The 17,400-nt window shown below is 43.9% G+C and overlaps 2 protein-coding genes across 2 annotated transcripts in view; both read left to right on the forward strand.

The window, feature by feature from the left end:
- Positions 1-10,731, forward strand: part of LOC124799060 — a 161,480-nt gene extending 150,749 nt beyond the window's left edge. Inside the window, exon 4 of the mRNA XM_047262598.1 lies at positions 10,403-10,731. Coding sequence (XP_047118554.1) covers positions 10,403-10,731 — 329 coding nt within the window. The remainder of the gene's footprint in view (positions 1-10,402) is intronic.
- Positions 10,732-10,738: 7 nt separating this feature from the next.
- LOC124799061 (cytochrome P450 4C1-like) overlaps positions 10,739-17,400 on the forward strand; it is a 151,069-nt gene continuing 144,407 nt past the window's right edge. The window contains exon 1 of the mRNA XM_047262599.1: positions 10,739-10,986. Within this exon, the coding sequence (XP_047118555.1) occupies positions 10,739-10,986 (248 nt within the window). The remainder of the gene's footprint in view (positions 10,987-17,400) is intronic.

A 17,400-nucleotide genomic window follows, 5' to 3' on the forward strand; every position in this document is an offset into this window, starting at 1 on the left:
ATGTCAGTGATTTGGCCACACATTGCGTTGTCAAATTACGTAAAGATATAGCGCACTTTGCTTGATACATCGTAAAGGTATTAATTCAGTCACGTAATGCATTGTCATGGTGTATTACACCACAAATTACGTTAATATTCTTCTGAGATGTTGCGAATATGTGGGGGAACTTGCTTGTCATTGGTCCAGAGAGCAACAGAGGAAGGGGAGTACTTGGCGCGTAAACTGTTAGCAACGCTTGTCGGCAAAGGTATCTACAAATTTCCGCTGGCGAATGTGCAGGCTCTGGCGGGCTGTCAACAGTTTCCTGTTATTAACGTGGGCTGGATGTCGCTCCCTGATTGCTTGATTTATTATCAGAGTCTATTTTGTCAGCAAAGAGGTTGACGTCTTGGGGAATATTACACTTATATTCTTTAAGTAATACAAATACCTCTACTATTGTTGGGGGAACTTTGTTAACGACGTTTTGCGGAATATGACGTGTGTATTTCTTCCAATAGGAGAACACACTCGTTTTAAAAGATACACTAGTAATGTATGGATGGCTTAGTAAGAGTTTATTTGTTCATATTTTACGCTGTGGTGTTTCTTTAAGATTTCAAGCCTTTGTATGAGAGTATTTCTTGTTGAGTTATATGCTTCATTGATTAGCTACAGTCATTTTTACAATAAAGATGTTGGTATTTTGGAAAAAAAAATCAGTAAAACTGCAGCAAATTAACTCAAAACAGCAATTACTTATGAAATGTTTTCTTAATCCGCTTGGAATGGTTGCTAGTCTCTGCTGTCACGTACAATGACGAAATTTGTGTGATTTAAATAATAATAAAACTTATCTGTCAGTTATAACAAACACCCACACGCTGATCCTCTCACGGCAGTCCACATACGTCTAATGGCGAGCAACAGCACATGACATAACTAATAATAATCATGACGTCGATGTATCACAACGCTGACTGCATGTAACAAGACAGTGATGTGATGTTATATGACTTCAAGAGCAGTCGGACAAAACACACATATCTCTAATACTAATGCTATTTATTTCTTATTTATAACAAATAACCAAACAGTAATCCTCTCTCAAGAGTGTATCGACCTTGAATTACTAAATTCATGTAGTACAAAAACTAATACGTTTTGTTTGTTATTACTAGTACTTATAAGAAATACCCACACCTGGTCCTCTCGCTATGGAGCCCAATCCTAAAATGATGAAACGTGCATAAATTTAATTTGTTGTTATTATTTTTAACAAGACCTACTCCCTGACCCTAGACAAACCTGATGTTCTCCATGTCCTATGCAGAAAAATTTGCCGTCATCCACTCCACTGCTCTTGTTGTAGAGGATGAGAATTACGAGGGGGAAGCGGGTTGAATCTTATTGGTGCAAAGGGGAAAGAAGGGTAAGGGGAAAGAGGGGTGACATGGGCAGGATGCTGACTTCCAGGGAATGGAAATGGGGATGAGCTTAAATATAACTTGCACAATTGCCTCATGTGTATTGGGAGAACAATGATTTCCTGCGAGGAGAGAACTGTTTGTTGTCCTTGGGTATAGCTACTCCAATTGCCTCAGTATGTAACCTGATACTCAAGTTCAAGGTCACCTCATACTGACACTAGACAACTACTGTTGCATAGTATCCTTCATCTTTAGGGAGCAATTTCATGTAGGCCAAATGACTGAATTATAATCATTCATTATTTCCTGTGTTAACTGTCTGTGTAGTGTGTTACGGAGTAGATATGGAAATCAACCCAGTATTGGCCCAAGACATTATGAGAAAACCACATACAAGGAAGGCTGGTCCTTGAGAGAGAAAAGCTTCTGCCCACAGATCAAGAAAAATTTAGAAAGGACAGATAATGCTAAACTCAGCTTGCTCTTATCTTCCACGATATCCTGCGAACTATGGATGAAGAGCAACACTCAGATTCAACATTCCTACACTTCCAGAAAGCGTTTGCCTGTTCTACGTACTGTTAACGAAGCTCCGTGCATAGGGATCACTTTCGAAGTAACAAAGCCCAGTACGTTGTACCGGAGAGCGAGAGTTCATCAGAGACAAATACATCGTCAGGATTGCTGCTGGAAAGTCTGACAGAGTAACTCTTGTTCTTTGTATAGAGAAACGATCTTACAGGCTAGGTGAGCAGCAACCTCTGACTGTTTGCTGATGACGCTGAGGTATATAGGTCAGTGTCGTCGTTGAGTGACAATAGGAGGAGGCAAGATGACTTGGACAGAACTCATATTTGCTGTGATGCCTGCTTTAAATTTGGGAAAATATAAAGTACTAAAGAAGAAAAGAAAAAAAATAGTCCTGTAGTGTTCGAGTATAGCGTTAGTGGTGCCCTGCTTTGCAAAATCCCGAGATAAAATATCTAGGCGTAGTGTTATAAAGCAGTATGAAATGTAATTGGCACGTAACGTCGGCTGTGTGGAAGGCGAATTGTTGGGAGAATGCTAGAAAAGTGTACACAGACTTACAAAAAAGTTAAAGCCCCCAGAAAACATGATCGGATATCAGTAGAACTTCGTGCATCTACACGTCATTGGCTGGTATAAAAGTGAATAGAGACGCAATTCTCTGAGACAGGTAGAACAACCACCACAGTGCATTAGCATTGTTCGCGTTTAGAGTTGTTATCAGGCCTTATAGTATATACAGAGGATGGGAATAGTGTCAGATGTTGAGTGATGACTTTGAAGGACACGGAAATGTCACATACTCCTGTGAGACAGCGTTATCAGCATTTCACCGACTTTTAAAGGTATCTGCCTGGCTGGTTGAGTCGTTTAATATCCAGATTTTTGGGTGTTTCGAATATGACAGTGGTCCGATGTTGGACTACATGGGAATGTGGAAACAGGCACACATCGCCTAGGTTCTTGTCAACTAGGCTGTATTGTGCACTGAACACATTATAACCACATCAGAACTGCACCTGCCATCAGAGATCACGTAATAGACTCTGCAACATTCTGTCTCGTCTCACGCCCCTGGTCAGAGATTATCAGCAGTAGGAGTAGGGAATTACTGCCCGTCCGTATGCCGCATTTAACACCACAGCACAGCCGGCTGTGCTTGTAAGGATACCGTGACCGGGTATGGCCTCACGTCACGTCTGTTAACTGCTGAAGGAACACTGGCGGAACAACGATACGTCAGGGACATCCTGCGCTCTCTTGTGTCCCCTCTCAGGCCTGCGTATTGCGACGCATGTTTCAACAGGACAAAGATCGTCCTCAGGCGGTATATTCGCTATGAACTGTCTGTGAGATGCTGAGTTAGTCCCATGGCCAGCAAGATCCCCAGATCTGTTCGCCACAGAACATGTTTGGAACCAGGTCGGGCATCAAATCTGTCCCACTGCAAGGATCAAGAATTCCACGGAATAGTAACTGCAGTTGTGAACCACATTGCTTCAGGAGCGGAAACAGTGGTTTTATTACAATCTCCCCAACCGAATAAATGCATGTATGTGGGCCAGAGCTGTTGCAACTTCATACCCCTAAGTAGAATCATACAGCCAAGTTCTTTACAAACTTGGCTTCCTTTTGTAATCAATGAAATAATATCACATACCCTCTCAACTCACGAAGTTTCATTCCGTTTCCTCCTCCCATTCTAATACTTCACTTTTTTTTATCATACAGTGTAGTTCCTCCGCAAAGAAGACTGCGCACAGAACGCTCGTGGAACCCATTCGGATTTCTCCTAACATCTAACAGATCCCCACCAGTTCGGATTAAAAAAAAAAAAAGACATCGAAGCAATTCTGAAGCTTGCTGCTTGATTTGTTACCAGTAGTTTCAGTCACGACACGAGTATTACGGAGATGTTTCGTGAATACAACTATGAATCCCTGGAGGAGAGAAAATCTTCATTTCGCGATACAGTACTGAGAAACTTTGCAGGACCGGAACTTGCGAGAGACGATCCTATGGCCATCAACAGACATATCGCACAAGGACCGTGAAAACAAGAGAAATCAAAGCTCGTGCAGAATAATACGAACACGCCTTGGAAGGCCCACGGGTACCAACCGACCGCCGTGTCATCCTCAGCCCACAGGTGTCACTGGATGCGGATATGAAGGGACATGTGTTCAGCACACCGCTCTCCCGGCCGTAGGTCAGTTTACGAGACCGGAGCCGCTAGTCGCAGGTTCGAATCTTGCCTCGGGCGTGGATGTGTGTGATGTCCTTAGGTTAGTTAGGTTTAAGTAGTTTTAAGTCTAGGGGACTGATGACTTCCAATGTTAACACTCATAGTGATTAGAGCCATCTCAACCATCTTAATCAGGTAGCTCTTCAGTTTGCCTCACAAGGGCTGAGTGCACCCCACTTGCCGGCCGAAGTGGCCGTGCGGTTAAAGGCGCTGCAGTCTGGAACTGCAAGACCGCTACGGTCGCAGGTTCGAATCCTGCCTCGGGCATGGATGTTTGTGATGTCCTTAGGTTAGTTAGGTTTAACTAGTTCTAAGTTCTAGGGGACTAATGACCTCAGCAGTTGAGTCCCATAGTGCTCAGAGCCATTTGAACCATTTTTGCACCCCACTTGCCAACAGCACTCGACAGACCGGGTGGTCACCCATCCAAGTGCTAGCCCAGCCCGACCGCGCTTACCTTCGGTGATCTGATGGGAACCGGTGTTACCCTTGTGGCAAGTCCGTTGGCGCAGAATAATACAGATAGTCGTTTCTTCTCCACTCCGTTTGCGAGTGGAACAGTAGAGGTAATGACTAGCAAGTTCCCTCCGTCATGAACTATTCGACATTCTCAAGGTCTGCATTCATTGGCACCATGGTATAATGCGTGGACAGTGAAGGGTTGTGGTGTTAGTGATGCATTCGTGACGTTTATCGGCAATCAGACGGCGTTCAGGAGGCCTGTCTGCGCACCCTTTGTTTTGAGTCTGCAGGCAGTTACTGCTGAGTTAAAACGTGAACAGTGTTTGCAATATTCATTCTAGGGTACAAATATCCCCCAACGACGAGTACGCTGAACAGCTTCAGAGGTTTGAACTGGGTTGCTTTGTGTGCGTGTGGGAAGCAGGTTGGGCATATCGACGGATTGCTACACATATTAGCGCACTGCTTTCAAGAGTGTTCTCTGGGACAGTCCGACGGCTGTAGACAAGGTTCTAGACGTCCGCTTAGAAGAGGCGTATGTCAAGAGTGACACACTGCACGAGCAGCAGTGGCCGACCGAACGTCACCCAGGGACGAAATCTGGGTATATGTTTCATCTGCTATCATCAGGGGCCACTGGCAGCAGGATTAAATTCACCTGCGCCTCTGGCCAGATTACCATTGACACTACAACCCCACCTTTGAGGGCTACTGCAGTATCGTGAAATCGTTAACTACAAAGTGGAGTGGTGCTCAGCAGTCTTCATTGATGAGAACGATGGACGTATACGTGCATGACACAGAACTGGTGAGCTGCCTATTCCAGAGTGCATTCGCCCACGACAGTAGCTCTCACCCCAGGCTTCATTGTGTGGGGGCCATCAGTTGAAATACACTGTCTCATCTGCTGTTTCTGCAGAGTTAATTAACCAGTGCCTTTTACGTATATTGCACAGACTGTTATCCACGCGCTAGTATCACCTCTTCGACTGGAAGTCGATATGCTTGTTAGTAGGGCAACGCACGTCCGCAATTGGCTGCTGCGACGCAACGCGCTCATTGTGGTATACAACTGCCCAATTGAAGAGTTACGGAACATGATGAAGCGGGGACTTTCTCTCCTGGGCCTGCAATAATCATTGCCAAAATGCAAAAAAGGTCACAAGGTGTTTACGGCAGTCTGTCGCAGGATGATATTCGGCACCCTTACGATCAGAACAGTACCGCACAAATGCTGAAGAGATCATCAGATACATCGAGTTGTACAGTTGGACTGAAGACATACGTTACATACAGAACTGTCAGAGGTCGTTAGGTCGTTACGAAAGTGACATGTATAAGAGGCGATCAAAAAGAAATGGGCCGGAGGCATAATTACAAAAAAAAGTACTTGTATGTTAGAAGTATTTACTCTGGCTGCTGAGACACTTGTCCCACTGTGATACAAGGCGGTGAATGGCCATTTCATAAAATTCCCGGGGCTGCGATGTTAACAAGTTCTCCACGTACAGCGGAATTCCGAGGTGAATTGTTGGCCCAAATGGTACAAAAATGGTTCAAATGGCTCTGAGCAATATGGGACTTAACTGCTGTGGTCATCAGTCCCCTAGAACTTAGAACTACTTAAACCTAAGGACACCACACACATCCATGCCCGAGGCAGGATTCGAACCTGCGACCGTAGCGATCGCGCGGTTCCAGACTGTAGCGCCTAGAACCGCTCGGCCACTCCGGCTGGCTGCCCAAATGGTTCAAATGGCTCTGAGCAATATGGGACTTAACTTCTGAGGTCATCAGTCCCCTAGAACTTGGAATTACTTAAACCTAACTAACTTAAGGACATCACACACACCCATTCCCGAGGCAGGATTCGAACCTGCGACCGTAGCGGTCGCACGGTTCCAGACTGTAGCGCCTAGAACTGCTCGGCACCCCCGGCCGGCAATTGTTTGCCTCTCAGAACGTTTTCAAGGGGACCAAAAATTGCTTAATCACAGGGAGAGAGGTTCGGACTGTATAGAGGGTGGGCGAGAACCTCCCATTTGAATTTCTGCAGGAAAGCCGCGACTGTGTTGGCCGTATGAGGCTTTGCACTGTTGTGGAGCAGAATGACCCCACGGGTGAGACTGCCTGGTCGTTTTGATTTGATCGCTTGGCGAAGGGTGGTCAAGATTTGTTGGGATTCACTGCTGTCCTGTGCTGCAGGAAGTGAATCAGAAGGGGACCATCTTGTCCAAAGAAAAACGTCAGCATAGCCTGCTCTGAAGGACAAACGATTCACCTCGGATGACGACGTCCAGGTGTATGTGCGGAAGTGGTTAACATTGCAGTCCCGGGAATTTTATGAGTCAGCCATTCACCGCGTTGTGCCAGAGTAGGACAAGTGTCTCAACAGCCAGTCTCAATACTTCTTGTACACAGGTACTGGTTTCTGTATAATTGCCTCCGGCTCGTTTCTTTCTGAATGCCCCATATAACATCAGTTTATCTGTACAACACAATGTATCTGATGATGGATTATCCTGAAACGTGTAATATCAAACTAATTCACTCAGTATCTAACGACGTCTTACTAAGGGACCTATTCAGCATTTGTGCAGTACTGTTCCACTTATACATGGTGTTAGGAAATTTGCTTTACAGACTTCTAGGACTTGGATAGGGAAGTGAGTACATAATATTTTAGATAGGAGTCCACGTCTGGACGGTTCCAATTCAGATGTTTATCCCCCCACTTTCGCATCAGGATCTGAATTAGGATAGACGTAGTACAGTTATTAGGTAACGATTTGAAAATAAACATAGCGAAACACGCATTTACCACTTAAGCACATTCGTTCGTATCAACACTTAAACATTACGTGTTTCAATTGTTCTAAAACAAAAAGGAACCTAGCATGCTGCACGTATAGAATTGATGTACGGCAACAGCGGCTTGATGTGGCGACCACCGACATTGTTACCAGACATTGTAGCTATGCAGCGTTTTCTGGTACGCGCTGTTCGTACCACCTGGTGTGTCTTTAATTTCTAGTGCAGCGACCAGAACTCGTGCCAGCTCCCTCTGACTCTACAGGAGTCTCGTAAATTAAACCTTGAACACGACCCCGTAATCAGTAGGACACGTCATCCCGTCTACCCTGTTGCACACAAGGACAAGTAACTGTGAGACAGCCGGCCGAAGTGGCCGTGCGGTTAAAGGCGCTGCAGTCTGGAACCGCAAGACCGCTACGGTCGCAGGTTCGAATCCTGCCTCGGGCATGGATGTTTGTGATGTCCTTACGTTAGCTAGGTTTAACTAGTTCTAAGTTCTAGGGGACTAATGACCTCAGCAGTTGAGTCCCATAGTGCTCAGAGCCATTTGAATTTGAACTGTGAGACATATCTCTTTCCTTCACCAGACGTGGACGCGTTATACATCTGAACTGAAACCGCCGTAGAACGGACAGAGTACGCTTCCGGGTACGGATTTCTAATCATAAAAATTTGTAGTCACTCCCATCTGCAAGTCCTAGAAGTTCGTAACGGGAATATGCGAACCTGTATAAGTGGAACGGTACTGCACAAGTGCTGAATAGGTCACTTAGTAAAACATCGTCAGCTACTGAATGAATGACTTTGATATTACGTGTGTCAAGATAAACCATAGTCAGATACATTGAGTTGTACAGCTGAACTGAGCTTATATGTTACAACCGCAACGACCTGTGACAGTTATGTACATAACGTATGTCTTCATCATGTCGAATCTCCAACCTCTATGATCGCTCGAATGCGAGAAAACGGTCTTGCGTTGCCGCCAGACGGGCGTATACTGTGTATTGATGCTACAGTTTGAGCTCCGTTTACTGTGACTACCTGTCACCTCACTTGTCAATAAGATGATCGACTCTTCGACGACGTTACCTTTTCCTTTGTCAGTGTATATCCGAACTCAGTACAACCAAAAACTAGTCCAGATTTGCATTATTCTTACTACCTGAGCCCCCATTTCATTCTGTTACTCGCTCCTGTGAACGGGAGCGCGTTATCCAGATCTTGGTGTCACTCGCGTCCACCTGAAAAGGTAAGGCCTTATCATAAGGCTTCGGCAATATGATTGCATTTCTGAGTGTTCGATCACTGGTGAATTTTTATCTGATTTTACTATTTTATATTTCTAGTTTTTACTGTGTTTAACGAAGGCGATGTTGGCCCGATATATTCGACGATGCCCTTTGGCTACAATGACTAAAGGATCCTTCTAAGGAATACCAAATTAAGCTATTTGCTCTTTCAGTATTTGATCTGTTTATACATACCTTTAGGTTATCCAAGTCAGCACAACGCGATCGCGATTCTTAAATAGATGTATTTGTTCTCTGTTTTCTATGTAGATGACCTGAAGATGCCTAAATAAGGCGAAAGCGTCGTTGAAAAATAAAAAAAAAATAAAAATTGCAACCAAGACTGTTTTTAATCAATATAGTCCAGATTTGCAAATTTCCATTTTTTTACTCACTCGATGACTAGTTTCGGACAGGGACCCAATTTCAAATCATCGTAACATGGTCAGAAATGGTGAGGACGGGGCATGAGTCGTGCTTGGGTAGCTCAGCTGGTAGAGTACTTGCCCGCGAAAGGCAAAGGTCCCGAGTTGGAGTCTCGGTCCGGCACACAGTATTAAACTGCCAGGAAGTTTCATATCAGCGCACACTCCGCTGCAGAGCGAAAATCTCATTCTAGAATTGGTATAATCTGCACGCGCTGTAATGTTTGTTTGCACATTTTTGAAATGGTTTTTACGCTTTCGGAAATACCATTTTTGAGTATGTTAGGATGATTTGAAACTGGGTCCCGGCCCGAAAGTAGTCACCAAGTGAATTAGAAAGTGAAATTTGTAACTCTGGGCTATTGGATTTTGCTGACCCACAGTTATTCCCGCATGCTGGAAGTGCAGCGTACAGTATTGGTTAAAAACAGTCTTGCTTGCAATTTTAGGTATTTTATTTTTCAACGACGCATTTCGCCTTATTTAGGCATCTTCAGGTTATCTTTAGTACTGGCACACGACGCTGTTGCACATTATGCTTACTACCAGAGCCCCCATCTTAATGTTACTCGCTCCTGTGAACGGGAACGCGTTATGCAGATCTTGGTGCCTCTCGCGTCCATCTAGAAAAGATAATCTGAAGATGCCTAAATAAGGCGAAACGCGTCTTTGAAAAATAAAGAAAATACTAAAATTGCAACCGAGACTGTTTTTAACCAGTATTGTTAAGCACTGGTTTGCTGTTATGGCACATATGAACTGGAAGAATTTCTAGAAAAATGTTCAAATGTGTGTGAAATCTTATGGGACTTAACTGCTAAGGTCATCAGTCCCTAAGCTTACACACTACTTAACCTAAATTATCCTAAGGACAAACACACACACCCATGCCCAAGGGAGGACTCGAACCTCCGCCGGGACCAGCCACACAGTCTGTGACTGCAGCGCCCTAGACCGCTCGCCTAATCCCGCGCGGCAATAATTTCTACAGCGTACAATTCTATCTATCGTAAATCCGGAGCACTGACTTCAGATAGCACGTCTTAACGTCTCTTAAGGTACCCGCTACATCATACAAGGACGTTATCAGAAATATAGATGAAGGAAAAGGTAGATATTTCATCCTTGCGGTTACGATAAAAAGAGGAAAGAAGCGAGTTATATAACGGGGTTCCGTTCGCAATGCTCGTGTGTAATGTTTCACGTTTTCTGCTCCCTGTGCAGGTGACGAAGACGACAAGTGGAAGCAGACCCTTAGGCTCCACAGTACGGGAAACGCTCGGTGCAGAAATGTCAGACTCGATGTGGGCACGCAACAGAACGGAACTGCGAGGGAAAAAAAGGACGAGCTTAGCTGCGGGGAAATGCTCTGCAGACGGGTCGGGAACGAAGGACATAAGGTGCAGCGCGGCGCAGGAAAACGCGACTGCCTTCGACGTCGGAGAGTGCGGGGCGTGCAGGCCGCGGCCGCTCGGTCACGTGCGCCTCGCCGAGGACTGGCCGGCCGGGGCGGCGCGCGCCCCTGCGCTGCCGCCACCGTGGCCGCCAGTTAACGGCGGGATGGCGCACTGGACGCTGCAGGCATCCGACGTGGCGAGCGCCCTGGCGCTGCTGCTGGCGCTGCTGCTGGCGCTGTCGGCAGCGACGCGCGCGTCGGCGCTCTCGCGCTGGCTGCGTCTGCGCCGGCTAGCCAAGGCGCTGCCCGGGCCCACCGACACCCTGCCCATCTGCGGCGACGGCATCAGCCTCCGGGGAGCGCCCATAACCGCGCTGCGGCGCCTCTACCACAAGCACGGCACCCCGTGCAGGTACGTCCTAACCGTCTCTTACTTCCCGCTACTTACCAGGATATCCCACTATCAGACCAATTGTGTGATTGGATTGAAGAGTTCCTAGATAACAGAACGCAGCATGTCATTCTCAATGGAGAGAAGTCTTCCGAAGTAAGAGTGATTTCATGTGTGCCGCAGGGGAGTGTCATAGGACCGTTGCTATTCACAATGTACATAAATGACCTTGTGGATAACATCGGAAGTTCACTGAGGCTTTTTGCAGATGATGCTGTGCTGTATCGAGAGGTTGTAACAATGGAAAATTGTACTGATGTGCAGGAGGATCTGCAGCGAATTGACGCCTGGTGCAGGGAATGACAATTGAATCTCAATGTAGGCAAGTGTAATGTGCTGCGAATACATAGAAAGATAGATCCCTTATCACTTAGCTACAAAATAGCAGGTCAGCAACTGGAAGCAGTAAATTCCATTAATTATCTCGGAGTACGCATTAGGAGTGATTTAAAATGGAATTATCATATAAAATTGATCGTTGGTAAAGCAGATGCCAGACTGAGATTCGTTGGAATAATCCTAAGGACATGCAATCCGAAAACAAAGGAAGTAGGTTACAGTCCGCTTGTTCGCCCACTGCTTGAATACTGCTAAGCAGTGTGGGATCCGTACCAGATAGGGTTGATAGAAGATATAGAGAAGATCCAACGGAGAGCAGCGCTCTTCGTTACAGGATTATTTAGTAATCGCGGAAGCGTTACGGAGATGATAGATAAACTCCAGTGGGAGACTCTGCACTAGAGACGCTCAGTAGCTCGGTACGGGCTTTTGTTAAAGTTTCGAGAACATATCTTCACCGAGGAGTCAAGCAGTATATTGCTCCCTCCTACGTATATCTCGCGAAGAGACATGAGGATAAAATCAGAGAGATTAGAGCCCTCACAGAGGCATACCGACAATCCTTCTTTCCACGAACAATACGAGACTGGAATAGAAGGGAGAACCGATAGAGGTACTCAAGGTACCCTCCGCCACACACCGTCAGGTGGCTTGCGGAGTATCGATGTAGATGTAGATGTAGAACTTCTCCCAGTGGAAGAGGGGTAGAAGGTGTCGGAAGTTCCATGCGGCTTTTCGCGGATGATGCTGTAGTTATGCAGAGAAGTTGCAGCATTAGAAAGTTGTAGCGAAATGTAGGAAGATCTGCAGCGGATAGGCACTTGGTGCAGGGAGTGGCAACTGACCCTTAACATAGACAAATGTAACGTACTGCGAATAAATAGAAAGAAGGATCATTTATTGTATGATTATATGATAGCGGAACAAACACTGGTAGCAGTTACTTCTGTAAAATATCTAGGAGTATGCGTGCGGAACGATTTGAAGTGGAATGATCACATGAAATTAATTGTTGATAAGGCGGGTACAAGGTTGAGATTCCTTGGGAGAGTCCTTAGAAAATGTAGTCCATCAACAAAGGAGGTGGCTTACAAAACACTCGTTCGACCTATACTTGAGTATTGCTCATCAGTGTGGGATCCGTACCAGGTCGGGTTGACGGAGGAGATAGAGAAGATCCGAAGAAGAGCTGCGCGTTTCGTCACAGGGTTATTTGGTAAGCGTGATAGCGTTGCGGAGATGTTTAGCAAACTCAAGCGGCAGTCTCTGCAAGAGAGGCACTCTGCATCGCGGTGTAGCTTGCTGTCCAGGTTTCGAGAGGGTGCGTTTCTGGATGAGGTATCGAATATATTGCTTCCCCCTACTTATTCTTGCCGAGGAGATCACGAATGTAAAATTAGAGAGATTCGAGAGCGCACGGAGGCTTTCCGGCAGTCGTTCTTCATAGTCGACTGCAAGCGTCCGTTTCCGGTAAAACGATCCATTACTCGTGGTTCACCATGAAATTATTGCCAACGCCTGAAATCTTCAGCAATGTTAACGATGTTTGTTTTCAGAGTGAGATTCGTGCGACAAAATGCCACTACGGCAAAACTGCCTTCGCGCGATACTCGTGCTGTTTGGAATTCCTGTTTAGAAAGTTTCTAAGATAGATATCATCGAAGGGAATGCACCAAATCTTCCTGAAGAATGAACATGGTAATATGATATAAGAAGGAATATAAAAATGCAATATGAGAGCTTAAAAACATTGTAACCCATTAAATTGCCATATACAAACATGTATTATATAAGAAATTTATGAAACTTACTGCGAAACCCAGTCGTAATTTTACAGTTAACATGATGTCCTTATATCCCCTAACCTGATAATAAGCATTCGTGTAGTAACACTCAACTGACATGATAGATAAGTGAAAAAGTAAATAAATAAAATAAATGAAGACAATAATCATGTTTCGAGGACGAGACACAAAAGAGGAGCCACTGTGCCACAACTTCGGATGAAAGTATCGCCCGCTAAAAGGCATCTAAATTCTGTCGCCGTCTTTGACCGTCGTCTTCGCAGAAACTGTCGAGTGTCTACGGATAAGACGAGACTCATTTTCACTCCTATTACACCCAGCAAAGCTTCTAGGAAGTCGCGTTATGGCACTTGCCGTGTTCTCCTGGTGTTGCTAGATGTCGCGGGGTATCCCGATTTTTAGGGGTGCCATGACCGGACCTACATAGAGATACTATCGTACGTAGAGGATAGTCTACCTACGAATGTATGAATATCGGAACTGGAAAACGTTGTGTCATTTTTTTACAGAACGCGATTTTAGTGCTATTGTGTTCTCCGTATTCTGTTTCACGTCCCTAGATTTGATTCTGGAGCCAAATCACAGAGAATCTCTTACAAACTTGTATTAGTAGATGGCGCATGGTCTTTGTGCGAAGCTATACTTTCCTCCTCTGGAGTTCCAAAATTTAACGCAAGAAGTGCCATGCACTTTCCTTAAAGTGCGTTGTCAAGGCGCTGTACATTATCGCTACTTTAAAAAAATAAAAAAATGAAATTCGTCAGTTGTTGGTGAATTGTATTAACAGCATTGGGTTAAATGGTTACAGATGTGTAAGATCCAGAAACCGAAAATACCTTTTAGCACACCCTTAGTAATATCAACACACTTTCAATATCATGTGCTACCAACTTTATTACCTAAAAAACTAAACTCCTCCCGAACAGATCATGAAGGCCCAACGGTACTGACCGGCGGCCGTGTCATCCTCAGATCATATGCGTTCTGTAAAAAAATGGATGCAGATATGGAAGGGCATATGGTCAGCACACCGCTCTCACGGACAGATACCAGTTTTCAAGACCGGAGCCGCTACTTCTCAATCAAGTAGCCCCTCAGTTTGCCTCACAAGGGCTGAGTGCACCCAGCTTGCCAACAGCGCTAGGCAGACCGGATGGTCACCCATCCAAGTGCTAGCCCAGCCCGACCGCGCTTAACTTCGGTGATATGACGGGAACCGATGTCACCATTGCAGCAAGGCCGTTGGCTAGCTTTATGACCACAAGAGAAAATTTTAAAAACTCAGATGTCGGTAATTATTATTGATTTTTATTCTCAACATAGTTTTTAAGAAACCTGAAAGTATTGGAGACATTCAGACATTCACTGGGAAAGTTACATCTGCAGCTGAAACTTAAATTTTTGGGTTTAGTTTAACTGAAAACGTTTGAAACGTATATGAAATGTGTTAGAAGAATGGACTAAAAACAATAAATATTTTTTTCCAAAATTCAAAAATTCAAATTATAAAGTAACTAATTACATTCCAATATTTTCAAAAGGTGGGATAGAGTAACCCCCCCCCCCCTCTGTTATTGTGATGATTAGAAGAAAGGACGACTCTCTTTTGGTAACTAGAGCTCTATTAGTAAAATGTCTAATGCTGTATTTCTGTACTTGTTCTGGGTGGTTATAATTAAAAGTGCAGCTACTCACTAGAGGTCCAGTGTGGACTGTAATTATCGTATGGCAGAAAAACTTGGTTGATAGACTAAAGCGAAAATATGGAACCGATTTACGTTGGAAAAAAATTAGTTCCAATTTTGGCCACCAGGTGCAAATGTGACAGAGGACATAATCTTGTCGATCTCTCTGATGCTCATACTCAACAAACTGTGCAAGTAGCAGTTAACAGTACAATCAACATTACGCCTTTCTCACTTCTTTGACCTTTACTGCTTCTCTGCCTTGTGATGACTGGGTGTTGTGTGATGTCCTTAGGTTAGTTAGGTTTAAGTAGTTCTAAGTTCTAGGGGACTGATGACATTAGTTGTTAAGTCCCATAGTGCTCAGAGCCATTTGAACCATTTTGAACCATTCCTGACCACGTCCCGTTCCTTATCCATTACATACGAAAACATTTCTCCATGTCTTCCTTGCATTCACATCACCGGATTTGCACCTGGTGGCCAAAATTGGAACTAATTTTTTCCGGATTAAATCGGTTCCATATTAACGCATTACATTATTTACTAAGTTTCACTGGCATGCAATAATTACAGTCCACACTGGACAGCTGTCAGTAGCAACACTTCAGTTAGAACCACCAAGTACTATCACAAATAATGGTGCCTCAGTATTAATGGCATTTAGCAAAGGTAAATTATATTTCTTGTTGTTCAGAATTCTTGTTGAAAAAAAAAGAGCCAACAACTAATGTAAATAACACCAAATGTAAAATAAACGTTAACAGCCATTTGAAGACTAACCTGTCAGTTAGAAACAGGTCACGGCGCTTTTTGTGTAAATAAAATGGCATTATTGATAGTGGTTGGTTAATGTTTTCTCCTTTGCAACAATCAACTTGTAGAATCTTTCTTATTGGCAGTTAGAACCAGTTACTTCTCTGGTATCCCACTTAGCACATTCTGAATGAACTATTTATTTTCTAATTCGTTTCATTATTATTATTATCATCCGTCAATGAAATGAGCAGCTCCATGCTGTGCTATCATGATAGCCTCTTAATTTTTTGTATACAAATCAGTTATGCACTAAGAGCAATACATTTTTTTTCATTCTGTTGAAAAAAGACAGATTTGGCACTTTGAACATTTTCCATTCCCGTTCCTGGTTGGTGTTCCAGTTTGGTGACTGAGTTTAGAGTCACATAAGTCAATCCACACTAGTGACCGCCATAAGCAGTTTTCTGAATTTTGTACTGTTTTCGTTGTTGTGAGACATGAAGTTGTGTTTGATGCATCATTTGTAAATATTTAGAGCTCTACACATTTTAGTGCTGAACAATAATTTAAACCTTTTCAGAAGATATTGTTATTTCTTAAGTTACAGAGTTTTATGGTAAGTAAAATTGCCTATATTTTTAAAACTAGTTATATATCATGACGACGGTTAAGCCATATGCCATCGTCCTTGAGCTATCTTGCACCTTGAAACGAAAGAAAGTCTTTTACCGCGGAACAAGCGATATTTACAAATGAAGGGAAGTTCTCTAACGTCTTACCAACTTTACTTTGAAAGTAGAAATTCCTGTTGGTGTCAGTAGCTTCTACTTAAAATGTATTTGACTTTTAACTGGTTTTTGATAATACTTCTGCTAATTTTATTTCATTTACTACTATTGGTTTGTGGTGACGTATCGGTAATAATGTAATAGATATGTGTCCTCGGAGTCTTTCGCAATGGGATCCTTCAGTAGAATCTTCTCTATTTACAAGCCACATCATTTCGAATAAAACACGCGAGCTTTCGACAGTTGTCTCCACCATAGTCACCAGGAGTTGAAATCAGTGATTTGAACTCCTGATTGCGATGGCGGAGACAGCTGCGAAAGGACGAATATTTTATTCGAAAAGACACGGGTTAGAAACTGGGAAGATTTTATTGAAGGTAAGAGGTACGTTATTACATACAGTACTGGCAAGATTTTCTCCGTTGCAGCACTTAAATTTCAGTAAAATATTACTTTCTAGGTACATGACTATGTAGTAAAGTGAAGCATTTTCTTACATTTTCAAAAACTTATTTTCGCGAGAAATTTCTCTAAGTTGGGAAAAAAGAGTGTAGTAAACAAAAAGCGAATCCTGTCAGCTAAAAATGGAATAAAAATATCTTAAACTTCTATTACTGGGCTGGCCAGAGGATGGCTCTAAAAATGGCTGTGAGCACTATGGGACTCAACTGCTGTGGTCATAAGTCCCCTAGAACTTAGAACTACTTAAACCTAACTAACCTAAGGACATCACACACATCCATGCCCGAGGCAGGATTCGAACCTGCGACCGTAGCGGTCGTGCGGTTCCAGGCTGTAGCGCCTTTAACCGCTCGGCCACTTCACAGTGGCCAGAGGAGAAACACTGAAATATTTCATTGTGTTACACACTTCCCTCCGTCTTATGCCTCAACTTCTGTAAATTGCTAACAATTCTAAATAGAATGCGTATTGACTTAAGAAACGGTCTACAACATGAAAGTTCCGAAGTGGGCAATCTGAACGCGTCGATGGCAGTGA

This window comes from Schistocerca piceifrons, chromosome 5 (assembly GCF_021461385.2).
Source record: "Schistocerca piceifrons isolate TAMUIC-IGC-003096 chromosome 5, iqSchPice1.1, whole genome shotgun sequence".
NCBI classification, from domain to species: Eukaryota; Metazoa; Arthropoda; class Insecta; order Orthoptera; family Acrididae; genus Schistocerca; species Schistocerca piceifrons.